The sequence below is a fragment of the Gopherus flavomarginatus genome, chromosome 9 (genome assembly GCF_025201925.1).
Source record: "Gopherus flavomarginatus isolate rGopFla2 chromosome 9, rGopFla2.mat.asm, whole genome shotgun sequence".
Lineage (NCBI taxonomy): Eukaryota > Metazoa > Chordata > Testudines > Testudinidae > Gopherus > Gopherus flavomarginatus.
In genome coordinates this window covers 84,397,021-84,412,010 of record NC_066625.1, presented here as the reverse complement: position 1 = coordinate 84,412,010, position 14,990 = coordinate 84,397,021, and the positions used below count along the sequence as shown (strand labels likewise).

General features: G+C 45.3%; 1 protein-coding gene across 1 annotated transcript in view; it reads left to right on the top strand.

The window, feature by feature from the left end:
• ADAMTS17 (ADAM metallopeptidase with thrombospondin type 1 motif 17) overlaps nt 1-14,990 on the top strand; it is a 278,450-nt gene that overhangs the window by 208,819 nt on the left and 54,641 nt on the right. Inside the window, exons 19-20 of the mRNA XM_050967133.1 lie at nt 5,369-5,528; nt 10,911-11,046. Of these exons, the coding sequence (XP_050823090.1) occupies nt 5,369-5,528; nt 10,911-11,046 (296 nt within the window). The remainder of the gene's footprint in view (nt 1-5,368; nt 5,529-10,910; nt 11,047-14,990) is intronic.

Below are 14,990 nucleotides of genomic sequence, written 5' to 3'. Positions count from 1 at the left end.
CTCTGTGCCAGGAAGCCCTCAAGCTGTGGGACTTCGACATTGCCTGTTCGATACATCTGGAGGCATCATATCTCCCAGGTTCCCAGAACGAACTGGCCGATCATCTCAGCAGGTCATTTCAGAATCACAAGTGATCCCTCCGCCCGGATGTCGTGACCAACTTTTTTGCAAAGGTGGGAATTTCCCCAGCTAGACTTGTTCCCAACACAGCGCAACAGGAAGTGTCAGCAGTTCTGTTCCTTCCTGAATCACAGCCCAGGCTCGCTCGCAGATGCCTTTCTCCTCCCTTGGAGCACCTGCTGTATGCATTCCTGTCCTTCCCACTCGTTCACAAGGTCTTGCTCTGAAGGTCCAAAGAGAGAGAGCATCAGTGATGTTGAGAGCCCCAGTATGACCACGTCAACACTAGTTCACCACGTTTCTAGATCTGTTGGTCGACACACCTATAACACTGCCCCTGGTCCCGGACTTGATCACGCAGGACCACGACCACCTCCAACATCCCAATCTAGAGTCTCTTCACCTCACAGCATGGAAACTCCTTGGAGCTTGCATGCTCAGACTCTGTTAGGGAGGTTCTCCTTGGCAGCAGGAGCCATCCATTTGAGCCACTTATATGGCTAAGTGGAAGAGATTCTCGACTTGGTCACTGCAGAGGGACACTCTGCCGTTACAGTCCTTGGTTCCTTTTATCCTGGACTATTTACTGCACCTAAAACAGCAAGGCCTGGCAGTGTCGTCAAGAAAGGTGCACCTGGCCGCCATCTTGGCTTTCCATCCCGGTTCTGCTATTTGCTAACCCCATGGTTTGCCGCTTTCTCAAAAGACTAGATAGACTGTACTCTCAAGTAAGACAGCCGATCCCCCCATGAGATCTTAACCTGGTGCTCTCAAGGCTGATGGGCCCTCCTTTTGAGCCCTTTCTCCTCTATCTTTCCTGGAAAGTGGCATTTCTAGTGGCTATAATTTCGGCCAGGAGGGTGTCTGAGCTTAAGGCCTTGACACCCGAGCCCCCTTATACTGTTTTTTATAAGGATGAAGTACAGTTGCGGCCACACCCAGCTTTCCTCCCAAAGATAGTTTTGCAATTCCACATGACTCAGAACATTTTTCTTCTAGGGTTCTGCCCTAAGCTGCATGGTAGTAACCAGGAATGAATGCTCCACTCCCTGGATGTCAGACAATCGTTAGTTTTTTACATTGAGTGGACAAAGCTGTTTAGAAATTCAACACAACTCTTCATCACAATTGCTGAGTGACTGAGAGGGCTTCCAGTGTCATCCCAAAGGATCTCTTCATGGATCACGGCCTGTATCAGGACGTGCTATGACCAAGCAAAGGTACCTGCCCCAGCATTAACAGCGCACTCCACAAGAGCGCAGGCTTCCTCAGCATCATTCCTGCTGCAGGTGCCCAGTCAAGACACCTACAGGGCAGCGACATGGTCATCAATCCACACCTTTATGTCACACTATGCCATTACTCAGCAGGCTAGAGATGATTCTGCATTTGGCAGAGCGGTGCTGCAGTCTGCAACTCAATGAACTCCGACCCCTCTTAGGAACTGTTTGGGAGTCCTCTCCTTGGAATCGACATGAGCAAGCACTCAAAGAATCAAAAATGACTCCTTACCTTTTCGTAACCATTGTTCTTCGAGATGTGTTGCTCATATCTGCCTGCCTCTCCTCTGTTGGAACATCTGGCAAGAAGGAACTGAAGAGGCGATGGGTCGGCGAGGATCTATATACATAGCCATGAAGACACGACTTCAGGCAGCTCCACAGCTGACCTGACAAATACCGCTAGGGGAAAAACATTCCAACTACTGTGCACGTGGCATGCACACACCTCCCTTTCGTCACTGTTGTTCTTTGAGATGTGTTGCTCATTATCCATTCCAAGTAGGTAACTGTCTTATCTGGTTCCAAATGAGGTGTGTGGTTGACCTGTCAGTTCATAACTCTGGTGTCCGTAACTCTGAGGTTCTACTGTAATACAACCCGACTTTTCAGTCAGATATTAATAGGGGTGATTTTTTTCCTTTCTCTCCCGCTTCCCCAGATACGCTTTAAAGATGGGCGAGAGACCAGTATCGGACCATTAGAACAAACATGCAGCCCAAAGTCATTGGGAGAGTAATAAACAAAGCTCACTTAAAACAGCACGTAATTTATTTGAAACTCTTTTCTCAAGTCAAATATTAATCTTTTCCCTGAACTAGGATAGTGGTTTTAATTCTTTCAACACAAGAATGAAAAGGATGGTTACCAGTTACCTCGAAATAGAAAACTGTTGTTTAACCAGTGGTCTCCAAACTTTTTTGATCGTGCACCCCTATCGGTTAACCTGACGAAGGGGGGGAAAAAAGCTCTCCTCTGCCGTGCACCCCCAAGGATCCTCTTGCGCACCTCACTTTGGAGACCACTGGTTGAAACAACAGTGGAACACACTTGACTGACAGAGAGCCAGAAGCCTCACTGAATCTATTACGACCTGCATTTGAAATCAATTTTACACACACACACATGCACACACGCATATTATATGTGGCTATGAAATTGGTTTCATATGGGCCCTTCGATTCACTCATTTTGTTTCCATACTGAGATAATAAGGATCTCATTTAAGGAGCTGTTTTTTAATACTTGGGGCGTTTCTCCAAATGTGTTACTGTAAGTATATTTCTTGGATAAGTGAATGTTTGTGTAGCTAGGCCTATGCTAGACCTCCTCTTGGCAACAGAGGACAACCAAACCCTCCCGGAGCACAGAGATGCTTTAAACATGACTGTTTCCGTAGTGCAGTCGGATGAGCTGCTCATACCTCGCATGCTTAAATAAAGTCAGGGCAGGACTTGAGTTCTCAGCTGACTGTTGCCTAATGTTTTGGATTCTGCAGAAAGCTTTGTAAATATGATGATCATGTGGTCCATCGCGGGCTTAACTTTGGCTTCCAGCTAAGAATAAAACATGCCTTCTACTGATAGACTTGAGTGCAATCTATTTCCTTTACAAAGAGAAGGTTACGGGGTGACTTGATTATAGTCTGTAAGGAGGAAGAAATATTTAATAATGGACTCTTCCGTCTAGCAGAGAAAGGTCTAACATGACCTATGGCTAGAAATTGAAGCTAGACAAATTCAGACTAGAAATAAGGTGTCATTTTTTAACAGTAAGAATAATTAATCATTGGAACAGTTTACCAAAATGGCAGATTCTCCATCACTGACCATTTTTAAATGAACGTTGGCTATTTTTCTAAGAACTCTGCTCTAGGAATTATTGTGGGAAGTTCTGTGGCCTGTGCTGTACAGGAGGCCTGTCTGGATTATCACAATGGTCCCATCTGGCCTGAGAATCTGTGAAAAACAAAGTTTCCTCTGTAGCTAAAGCAAAAACTTCTCTTTATTTCCCACTCCTCCTGGAAGATACTTTTCTGTCCGGACTTGTTTACTGTGGAGATCAACTAAAAGGTGCAGAGTGCCTGCTGCTCTTACAGTGCTCATTGTACAGACTTATAGGGAGTCAATTGCCACAACTCAGATGAAACCGGGCAAAATTTTTCAGACAGTTTATTCACTGAAGTGCAGTTTTGGGTTGACTGAAACTATTAGCAAATAGTTTTGGCTGGAAAAAAATTGACAAAAATCAAAACATTTTGCTTCAATTTTATTAAAATAAACTTTTCATTTTGAAATATAATTGGATTTATTTTGAAAAAAATACAAAACAAAAAGATGGAAATAAAAAATGGAAAAAACAAAAACAATTGTTTCAGGTCAACCATCAATGAAATTTTGGGGAGATTTTTTGTTTTAGCTACTGAACCAAAATATCAATTATTCAGACAGCTCTAAACTCAAGTCCAGGCTTCCAGCACATATACTGTCATTTTATGCCCCATCCCAAGTCATGGGTGCTTATGGACCTTATTTGACTGGGGGTTTTTAGCGGGTTGAAAGTGTGTTTCCAGAGCAATGAAGAGTCAGGAAGGCGCATACCTGTGGGTGCCTGGAGGGTTCCTGTTCAAATTACTGTTCTAATGCTACTGGGGTTATGTTGTAATAGTAATTATATCTGTTTTTAAAAATCACAGAGGCCACATCCTCAGCTGGGGTAAATTGGCGTAGGTCCTTTGACTTCAAAGGAGATACTCCAATTTACGCCCACTGAGAATCTTGGCCAGAAAATAGATGTGCTCCAAAGTCAGCTAGTAAAGCCCTCCCGTCTATCTGTTACATAGCACAGTAATTCAGATAAAAGATGCCGTGGGTCTGTTTCTTATCTCTCACTGTTTTTACACTGGTGGGACCCCTTTTACCAGAGTTACTCAGTGAAAGTGAGAGCCAAATCTGACCCAGTGTGTAAATCCAAGTAGAATCGGAACTCCACGCCCACTATGACTGATAATGAAGCACCCTTTTTCAGCCCTCCTTTTGTTTATAGTGGTCCCTTTTCGTGAATTTCACAGAGTAGAGAGGCTGGAGAGGTCATACGTGAGTCTGTTAGAAGCAGGTTTCACACCTCAGCATCACTGCAGCGGCAGCGTGGTGAGAGAAGGAGTTGGATGGATCCACTGATGTCAGTGCCTGATGTGAAAAAGCCCAGTGCATTCTTTCTTTCTTCAGAAAATACCGGTGTGTAGGGAGAGACAATCACATCCCATTGGTGGGGTTTGTCAGTTAGCTCAGGACAGACTCGTTCTTGTCAGCATAATTTCCCATGGTGATGATTTGACTTGTTTATTGATTAAGCTGGTAAACATGCCTCTCTGCAGCATTAATAAATTCTCGTGCCATTAAAGTGTGAAGTGATAACGACGTTAAACTCAAAAACCACCTCTCTCCCCCAAGCCACTCATCCTCCCAGAAGGTTGAATAACTAGATCAGCCTGGGAACAAGCCTGACTTCCCAAAACAAAGTAAGGCACGTATGATGAATGGCATCTTAATTCCATGCAATCGTTAACTTAATTAGTTACTTTATGAACGTCAATCTGATTTAATGTTTCCTGCTGGCGAATTAATTCTGTTTTGAAGCCAACACACCAAAAAAAAGCAAAGGCCAAATTTTTCAAAATTGAGTACTTAACGTTAGACACCGAAGCCTCGTTTTGGACACCTCTATAAGTTGCTTGATTTTTCAGAAGCTCTGAGCACCAGCTCTCGTGGTTTTCCTTTGTGTCAGCACCTCTGAAGATCAGGCCACTTTGATTATAGTGCCTAAACAAGGATTTGGGGGCCTTTCTTGAAGCACTCGCCTTTGAATGTGTTGGCCTGAGACAGCATTGCTTGCTTTGCCATCTCTGCACTCTGTTGGCTTTTCCAGTTCAGTGTATTGTAACAGCCTTTCTTCTGCTGCTCCACCAGGTGCTGTTATTTCACGACCAGAATTATGGAATTCATTACGAATACACCATTCCTGTCAACTATACTGCCGAAAACAGAAGCGAGCCAGAAAAACAACAGGATTCTTTGTACATCTGGACACACAGCGGATGGGAAGGATGCAGTGTGCAGTGTGGAGGAGGTAAGGCCATTTGGGAATGTGGTGGGATTGTTTTGTACAGTGTTTGCCAAGGCAGGCAATAAAGAGAGGTGAATGCAGAACACAGGCTGCAGCGCTGCCAAAGCACAGACATCACGAGGAAGGCTAAGCTACGGAAATAGCTGTTGGCATGGCAATTGGGTGAAACGAAAGCTCGCTTTCACCAGATCTGCGAGTTAGCAGCAGCCATGCAGTCTATACTTGGTCAGTGTTCTGGCAGGGCTGCTGCTTTGTCGGTTCATTACTATGCAGTGGAACTGCACCTGGTTTAGTGCTTCACGGATAGCTCAAGGCACTTATATGCAGCCCCATATCTCAAGGCTCAGTCAGATTCTTGGAGCAGAGTTTTCACAGGCATGCAGGCGTATTTGCTGAAAGAAACTTCCTTCTCTGAGGATGAAGTAGGAGCCGTCGCACTGTGACAATTTGCTGTAGATTGCATCAGAAACTCTTAACCAGCTAACCACATTAGCACCCTGCAGATCACACTTTTCAGTTGATTTTTCCTGGGGCATTCTGGGATAGATTCACGAAGCCAGAGGAGGACTTGATCCCCACAGAAGACAGTTAATGCTGCATCTGCCACTATATGTTGGCTTTCCGTATATGGGAGAGGCAGCTTTAATTCTCCCTAGGGAATCAGGTCACACCCTGGCCAAACTCCTTTCACGACTAGCACCGAGTCGTTGGTGCCAGCTCCAGCAATTCATCCCATCATGAAGATACCACAAAGGAGTTAGAGTGCTCGGGTTAAAAGCCTCACTCCTTGTTAGGTTTGCCACCCCCAGGATCCTCCAGCCTCACTACACTAAATGCCTGTGGTTTTTTTCCGTATAAAAATTGACTTGTTTGCTTTCCTTTTACAATAACAATTTTTCCCAGTTATTGAGCCCTCACGAGAGCGAATCTTAAACCTGTTGACAGGGTCTTAGGTACAATAGCCCTTCCACACAATTAGGGGCTCAAATATCACCTAGCAATATGGGTCCCACCATCAGTAGGCTCATATATGTCAGTTCTCAAACACTTCGATTTTCAGACACGTTCCAGTACTTGTTCTTGGTGGAAAGGTCTTCTTCCCTTTGGGACTCACTTATGGTTCTAAAAGTGATCAGGGACTTAATTCACACTGGACTTTCCAGTGACAGGTCTTAATGGGTTTTTTTTTTTTGTTGATTGGTCATACATCACGAGTAGGAGCGGCACCAGGGTTTCTGGCTCCCTAGGCAGAATTCGGGAGGCAGCATTTTGTGTGCTCCCCACGGGGCGCATGGGAGCTTCCGGTTCCACTCCCATCGCGCCGCCAAAGAAGGACCCTCCGCTGAAATGCAGCACACGACAGCAGCAGTCATTGAGCTGCTCAGTTCCCTGCCACTGTTTTCCATGGCACGTCGACAGAAGGTCCTCCTTTGGCAGCACAACAGGAGTGGAACCGGAAGCTCCCGTGCGCCCCGTGGGGAGCGCACAAAATGCCGCCCCCTGAATCCTGACCACCTAGGGTCGCCTAATGGAAACGCCGGCCCTGATCATGAGCATTCAGTTTGTCAAGTATATAAAACAGCCAGACTTAAGGTTATAATGGGAGACGCTTGAGGAGTTTCCACCAAATAAATATCATTAGGGCAGGTTTGCATGGTGAGTTGGTGATGTTTACATCGTGACATCATGGTGTTGACTCACCATGTTGAAAGGCAACTATCTCGCTGTCACAATGCAACATCTTTGCATCAGCGTGGATTGTTAAGCCCAAGGTGCCATGTTCATCAGTGGAGTTGAGCCCCCTTCTCAGCTGATGCAGAGACATAGGTTGTGTGGAAATAGTAGAACCATTCTGGAGTGTGTTGTCTTGAGCCGGAGTGTGAAATTTAAGGATGAAGTTCTATGGAGGTTGGACAACAACCAAACTGGCCATGATGATACCAATAAGATTTGGGGAAACTGTCCAGATATATTACAGAAAGTGCCCAAGCTGTCTAAGGATCAGAGGAAATGAGGGAAATTGGTGGTGTCCCAATGACCTGCAGGAAGCGGTAAAGAAGAATGGCAATGGCAGAAGAAAAAAAGAGTGATGGTAAGTTCTGAGTAGTACGGACTGGATCAGAAAGTAGCTAAAAGAGCAGTTGCAGAAGCAGAGGGTCAGCCATGTAAAGGACTGCTCAGGACTCCTAATGAAGGAAAGGGGAAAAGGAATATGTAGATTATCCAAGATTAAGCAAAAAAGCACAGAGAACTTGGGAGCTGTGAAGTGTGTCAAAGATGAAAATGGAAGAGTACTAGGGGAAGATGGTGAAATCATTAAGTGGTGGCAGCAGTTCTATCGGAAACTGCTCACTGAAGAGAATGTGAAGAAACCATTGAGGGAAGTATGCACAAGCAAAAACCGGACAAGACCTATCACCACAGTGGAGACTCAGACAGTGCTAAAGACAATGAAACGTGGGAAGACTGTGGGAGCAGATGATTTACCAATTGAAGTATTTAAAGCATTAGACCATAAAGGAATAGTAATGATGACAAACTTTTTCAACTTAATTCTCTGTACTGGAAAACTTCCTAGTGGGTGGAGGAAGAGCGCATTGGTTCCTAACTTCAAGCATAAAGGAGATGTGCAAGTATGCAGTCATTTACTGACCCGTCAAGTTGATGAGTCATGCAATGATGTGTCCGAAAAGAATTTATTGAGAAAATACTTTGGGAGGCGCAGGAACATCAACTTGGGTTTGTGCCAGGAAGGCCAACAATGACGAGAGAAATGTGTTTGCAGGAGAAATATGGAGAGAAGCACAAGGAATTGCACTTAGTATTTATGGATTTAGAGAATTCCTAGACAGTTGTTATGGAGGTGCCTATGGGTACACAATCTGCTGGAGTCGTATGTTCAGACTATCATGGTCATGTACCAGGGAAGCACAACAGTAATGAGAAGCAGCTGTGGCTACGGTGAGTCATTTACTGTGAGGGTAGTCCTACATCAAGGATCAGCCCTTAGCCCTCTCTTATTTGTGATTGCAACGAACACCTTGAGGCAGGAAATTCGAGGAGAGGTTCCGTGGAGCATGCTTTTAACCGACAACATTACATTGTGCCCTGAAGATAAGTATGAACTGGAAACAGCCGTAGAGCTGTGATGGGCTGCATTAGAAAAAAAATGGCTTACGCATCAGCTCACAAAAGATGGAGTACATAGAATGCTTTGAGGGACAACAAAAAGCCAATAAAACTAGATGGTATCAAATTAAAGTCTATGCAACAATTTGAATACCTTGGGTCAGTGTGGAGCCATGATCAGAATATGGATGACGATGCTGGCAGCCACATGAAGAGCAGTTGGTGGAAGTGGAGGGAGTGATAGGAATTTTTTGCAATAAGAATATGCAAAGTAAACTAAAGAGCAATGTGAATTAAGAATAGGATTAGGCCAGTTGAAATGCTAGCCAGTTTGGAAGAGAGAAGAACAACTACCTCACACTGCCAAATTGAGAATGCTGAGGCAGATAATTGCTAATAAGCTATGCAGTGAAACAGTAGGAGCCATGATGAAGGTAAACAGACACACATACACGCGCGCTCGCAGTATGGGAGAACAAAGGGAGTATCGGCTGAGCCATGTGAGATGATGAGATGTGTGATATATTGACAAGAACACTTGGAGATGGTGAACGAGAGCCACCAACCCCAATTGACGGGATACGGCAGAAAAGAAGAGGAGACTCCTGAACCTGGTGTGTCAAATTGGCAGCACTTTTTAATGTAATACATCCAGAGGGCCTGGGGGCCAGAAATGATTTATATTTTAGCTGCTTATTTCATTCCCTTGTAAAATTTGAGTAAGCCCAAACTGCAGCCTTTGAAGTCTGCCCATTCCTTTTCAACCTTGTTTTTGCTGCATTAAATGAGTTGGATGTTAGTCAGGATGAAGGGGAAGAAGCAGCAGGAGCCCAGCTGTACAACAGGAAGCTCAGGCTAAGTGGTGGATCTCAGGTCGTTATTAGTCATCCATAGAGATGGCCAGTTGTCCGGCTCCACTCTGCTTCCCTAGAGTATCTGTGCTAGGGGATGTGTGGGTCCCAGCAGCATGTGGAGGAGGAACCTATATCAGTGCAGATTGCTTTCGAGGTTGTATTTACGTTAAGAATTGAAAGACGTAGCTCAGTATACTAACATTGCTGGAGCCGTCGCATTCATGATCGTTGTTACGGCCCCGCCAAATTAACGGCCATGAAGAACACACCATGAACCATGAAATCTGATCTCCCCTGTGAAATCTGGACTTTTATGTAATTTTACCCTATACTATACAGATTTCACGGGGAGACCAGTGTTTCTCTAACTGGGGGTCCCAACCCAAAAGAGGGTTGCGGGGCGGGGGTTGCAAAGTTATTGTAGGGGTCTCATGGTGTTGCGACCCTCCTGTGCTGCCTTCAGAGCTGGGAGGCTGGAAAGCGGCAGCTGCTGGCCAGGCACCCAGCTCCGAAGGTAGCACCACCAGGAGCAGCGCAGAAATAAGGGTGGCAATGAGTGGCCAGAGAGTGGCGGCTGCTGGCCAAGGGGCCAGCTCTGAAGGCAGAAGTAAGGGTGCCAATACCATCCCATGCCACCCTTACTGCTGTGCTGCTGCTGCTGGCAGCGGCGCTGCCTTCAGAGCTGGGCTCCCAGTTAGCTGCTGCCCCTCTGAAGGCAGAGCTGCTGCCCAGCCAGCAGCAATGCAGAAGTAAAGATGCCAATGCCACGACCTCCCTGCAATAATCTTGCAGTGCCCCCTCTTTTGGGTCAGGACCCCTGCAATTACATCCGTAACATTTCAGATTTAAATCATTAAATTTATTATTTTAAAAATCCTCTGACCATGACATTGACCAAAATGAACCGTGAATTTGGTAGGGCCCTAATCACTGTGTAAAGATTTGCATCTTTGCTGACAGGACAGAACAACCAGGGGCGGCTCCAGACACCAGTGCACCAAGCACGTGCCTGCGGCAGCAAGCTGCGGGGGGCAGCCTGCCAGTCACTGTGAGGGCACGGCGGTATTTCTGCGAGAGGTCCGCCTGTCCCACAATAATTCGGCGGCGGGTAGGCGAAGGCGTAGACTGGCGGACCTCCCGCAGGCGTGCCACCAAAAGCCACCTGACTGCCGTGCTTGGAGTGGCAAAATACATACAGCCGCCCCTGAGAAGAACGCAAAGAGAAGGCAGAGAAGAGAGAAACATCAACAGAGATATTAGTTCTGTATGCTATAGGCAGAGGTAGGCAGAAAGTTGAGCTGTAGAGGAGATTTGTTAAATAACATGTTGATCTTAAATAGTTAACAACCTCCAGCAATTACCTAGCTTACTGGTTTGCCATTGTTTTTGGTTTGACTTTTAGGTGAACGTAAAACCGTTGTATCCTGTACTAGGATCGTTAACAAGACCATGATGCTGGTGAATGACAGTGACTGCCAGCGTGTGATGCGCCCTGAACCTCAAGTCAGGAGATGTAACACACATCCCTGCCAGTCACGGTAAGGAGCTTAAAAAACAAAATCAACATCCCTATTTCTCGCAACTACACTTCTCCAAAGCATCTCTCCACTGATCACTGTCAACGTGTATGACAGCATTCAGGCACACAGTTAACTGCAATATTCAGCTGTAACACTCATTTTTCATTTGTTGAACAGATCAGATTTTCATTACCTCAGAGTCCATTTAATTTGTGATCAGTACAGCAGGATTCCAAATATATAATTTATTTGGGGATTGTGTTTTTTCTTCCCCTTAGCTGCATAATCTGGGAGACCAAATAGTTTCCTAAATTTAGCTACACAGCGTTGCAGTGGGGGCATGTCTAATCTTGTTTCTTTATTCAATGCAGAATAGGGCTTGATTAGTTGTCACACTCTATTGAAAAGAAAAACATGGCCTTTAAACCTTACCTGGTGTGAGATAATGGGGTGCAGTCCAGAACAGTGAGGGGGCAGTGTCACCCCTGCCCTGCAGCCATGGGTGCCTTACAATAACTTGCTGAAGTAGCTCCCACCTGGGCTACTCACAAACAGTCTTCCAGCCTGCAGGCCAGACCCTAAGTGTCTGCTTGTAGCTGCAGCCTGCCAACCACACTTGGGTTACACTCTGGTTCTCACCAGCCTTCGTTATTCTGCAGGGTGACCCCAATACACCCCTAGTCTTAGATTTTCTCCCAGAAATCTATGTCCTGCACTGCCCAGCCCTCTCCTGGAAAATACAAAAGTCATATTTGGTCTGTTGTTTCTTGAACTTAGAAACACAACTTGTCACCCCAAATGGAGTTTCCCAGACTCTTCAATTTAAACCTGCTGGATTAGATAAAACACGTTTATTAACCACAAAGAGAGATTTTGAGTACAAGGAATTGAGGCATAAAGGTCAGAAATGATTACAAGAAAAATAAAGATAAGACATTGACTGTAATAACCTAACTCAACAAACTGTATCAGATTCAAGCAAAGTTTCTCACCATATGCTTTCAGCAGTCTTCCTGACCAAAACCTGTAGTTCACGACCCCTTCTCCCAGAGTCCAGTCCTTTTTGGCTTTTGGTGACATGAATGCAATGGGCAGGGAGAGAGAAAGGGGTGTCTTGCAGTGTTCCCCCTTTGAGAAGCATTACCAGCTGGGAGCAGGGTGACAGGCAGTCTGTGTGGAAACGAACTCCCATGTTGTTTCTTTGCTAAGAGGTAGAATTTTTTTTTTTTTGCCCTTTTCCTGCCAAAGAACAGCCACGTAGCAGGTAATGGTCCATCAGCATTTTTTACCACCTGTCTGAGGTGTCAGTTTACCCTTTGTCTCTGAGGAACTGGTTTGGACACTCCCCTGACTTCTCTGGAAAACCTTATTTTTAGTCAGAATCTCAGTTTACGTCTATAACTTCACATATAATGCTGATATGCATTTTGCCATGATATTATTGATCAGCAAATTATGAGTTTTTAAATGATAACTTACAAGGCATACTTTGTACAAAGATTATTACAATAGCATGTCGAGCGTGAACACAGGGATATATTCTGTCACATCTGGTCCTCTGCTGTATTGTCTGTTTGATCTGTACCATCTGACTAATTTAGATTGCGAGACCTTTATGTGTGTCACGCAGTTCTGAGCTCGGATCCTGATTCAGGAAAGTGCTTCTGCCCCTGATAAACCTTAAGCTCCATCTTAAAGTCTCACTGTGCCTTGTATAGCTTCTGTTCAGACCTTTGCTGTCACTCAGTCATATTGGCCTTTCACACTCCTTTCTGTGTACTGCACAAGGGCTTTTAGGATCAAGTGCAGGTGATCCCAGCAGGTACCGTGGTGACGGCTCCAGAACTGCTTGATTCAGTGCACTCATGCTCTCCCATTCCTATGTCTGGAACATAAGAGCGGCCATACTGGGTCAGATCAAAGGTCCATCTAGCCCAGTATCCTGTCTTCCAACAGTGGCCAGTGCCAGGTGTCCCAGAGGAAATGAACAGAACAGGTAATCATCAAGTGATTCATCTCCTATGGCCCATTCCCAGCTTCTGGCAAACAGAAGCTAGGGACACCGTCCCTGCCCATCCTGGCTAATAGCCATTGATGTACCTACTGTCCATTAACTTATCCAGTTCTTTTTAGAACCCTGTTATAGTCTTGGCCTTCACAACATCCTCTGGCAAGGAGTTCCACAGGTTGACCCTCGTTGTGTGAAAAAATACTTCATTTTGGGACCACCTCAGTTTCAAATGAGCCAGCTGGCCTTCCTCTCTTCTTTTGAATCTCCCCATACAACCCACTGCTTTCCCAAAGCCCTCCTGTGTGAGCCTTGTCTCCTATCTCTCTAATGCTGTGTCTGCACTAGAGAATGGAACCTGTGGGAGAGCACCAGTGTCATCACCAGTGGTGTGCTCTGTCCACATAGGCCATGGGCTGGTTCGGGTGAAGAACCATTGCACTTTTGCCTGGTCTCCGAACTGTTGCTGTTCTACAACATTGCAGTCACATTGCTGTTTAGGTGGGTATCTCACTGTTCCCAGCACAGCGCTCAGAAGCAGTGGCTTCAACAGACATCATGGGATACCATGTACACCCTTGGAACTGCGAAAGAACAGACCAGACTCCCAAAACGCTCAAGGAAATGCTCCTAATTTCCACAGGGAAGTTGCATATTTCTATGGTGTGGCACCGTTTCCAAGCAGAAGGCCTGAGTAAACTCTCAGCTCATGATCCTTGCTCAGCAAGAAAGGCTTCCATTGGAAATTTTGAAAAGCCATTTGGAGGTGCCTGGGGTGGATGCAGACAAGCCCAGAGGGCTTTGGCACCATCTCCAGGGAGCTAGAGAGTGAGATAAGCTGATGACTAAGCTCAGCAAGCAGTGGTCTGGCATCTTTCACCACCAGGCAAGTGCATTGTTGGGAACATACTTGGGTGTGAACACAAGGGGGAGCTAGTGGGCCCCAGATTGCAGCACTGTGAATTCCTGGTGAAGTGTGCATGTTGTTTTGTGCCTTCTCTACTACACCTTGTACGATTACATCTCTATAAAAATAATGATCAATAGCAATGGGCTGAGTTAAGGATGGAGTTCAATCTCTCTCACACACGCACGCACACACACACACACACACACACACACACACACACACCCAGTGCTGCTGAAAAAGGGCCAATATCTTGGTATGTCCAAATTTCCTCACTTTTTTTAGCCCCTTAACGTTCTTCTAGGATAGTTGTTTTTCCTGTATGGAATTACCAGGCAACTTATAGGCACGGTTCGGCACAGTTCTCCTCAGAAGCAGTTTAGCAAGACATTGATGTTCTCATCGGTCTGTTTTGTCAGAGCCATGGTAACAAACGCCAAACGTGCTTAATACCCAGAAAGGCCACAAACTCCAGCTGATGATGTGACAGACCACACGCTCTCCTTCACTCCGTGTAGACCACACTTTCACACTTTACATGTTTTTGACTGGAAACATTTTCAGAAGCACATTCTCCGTGCCTCTGTAGAATTGAAATTTCCACTTGCATTTGCCCACCCAGATATTAGAAATGCATGCTTAGCATATTCTCTGACCAAGAACATCTTAAAGAAACCATTCTCTTTCACCGTTTTTTTTAATGAGCCCTGAATTAGTTTTAGGGTTTCAAGTAAAATTATTATGGCATCTTGTTACAATAAGGTCCTTTTCCGTTTCCACTGAGCACTCCACTCTAGACTGGAATATAGAAGAAGGGAACAATGGCTTCTTTTTTGTAGTATATCTTTTTTCTCTCGTTGCTTTTGATTGAAGTTGCACAGGGTTTCTGGTACTGTGAATTTAAATAGAATTGAATCTACCTTATGAAGACTCTATTTGAAAGGTGGTGTGGTTAGTGGTAGGGCACTGATCTGGGTCTTAGGAGACCTGGGATCTATTTCTGGCTCTGGCACTGACTTTTAGCAAGCCACTATTCCTTACTGTCCC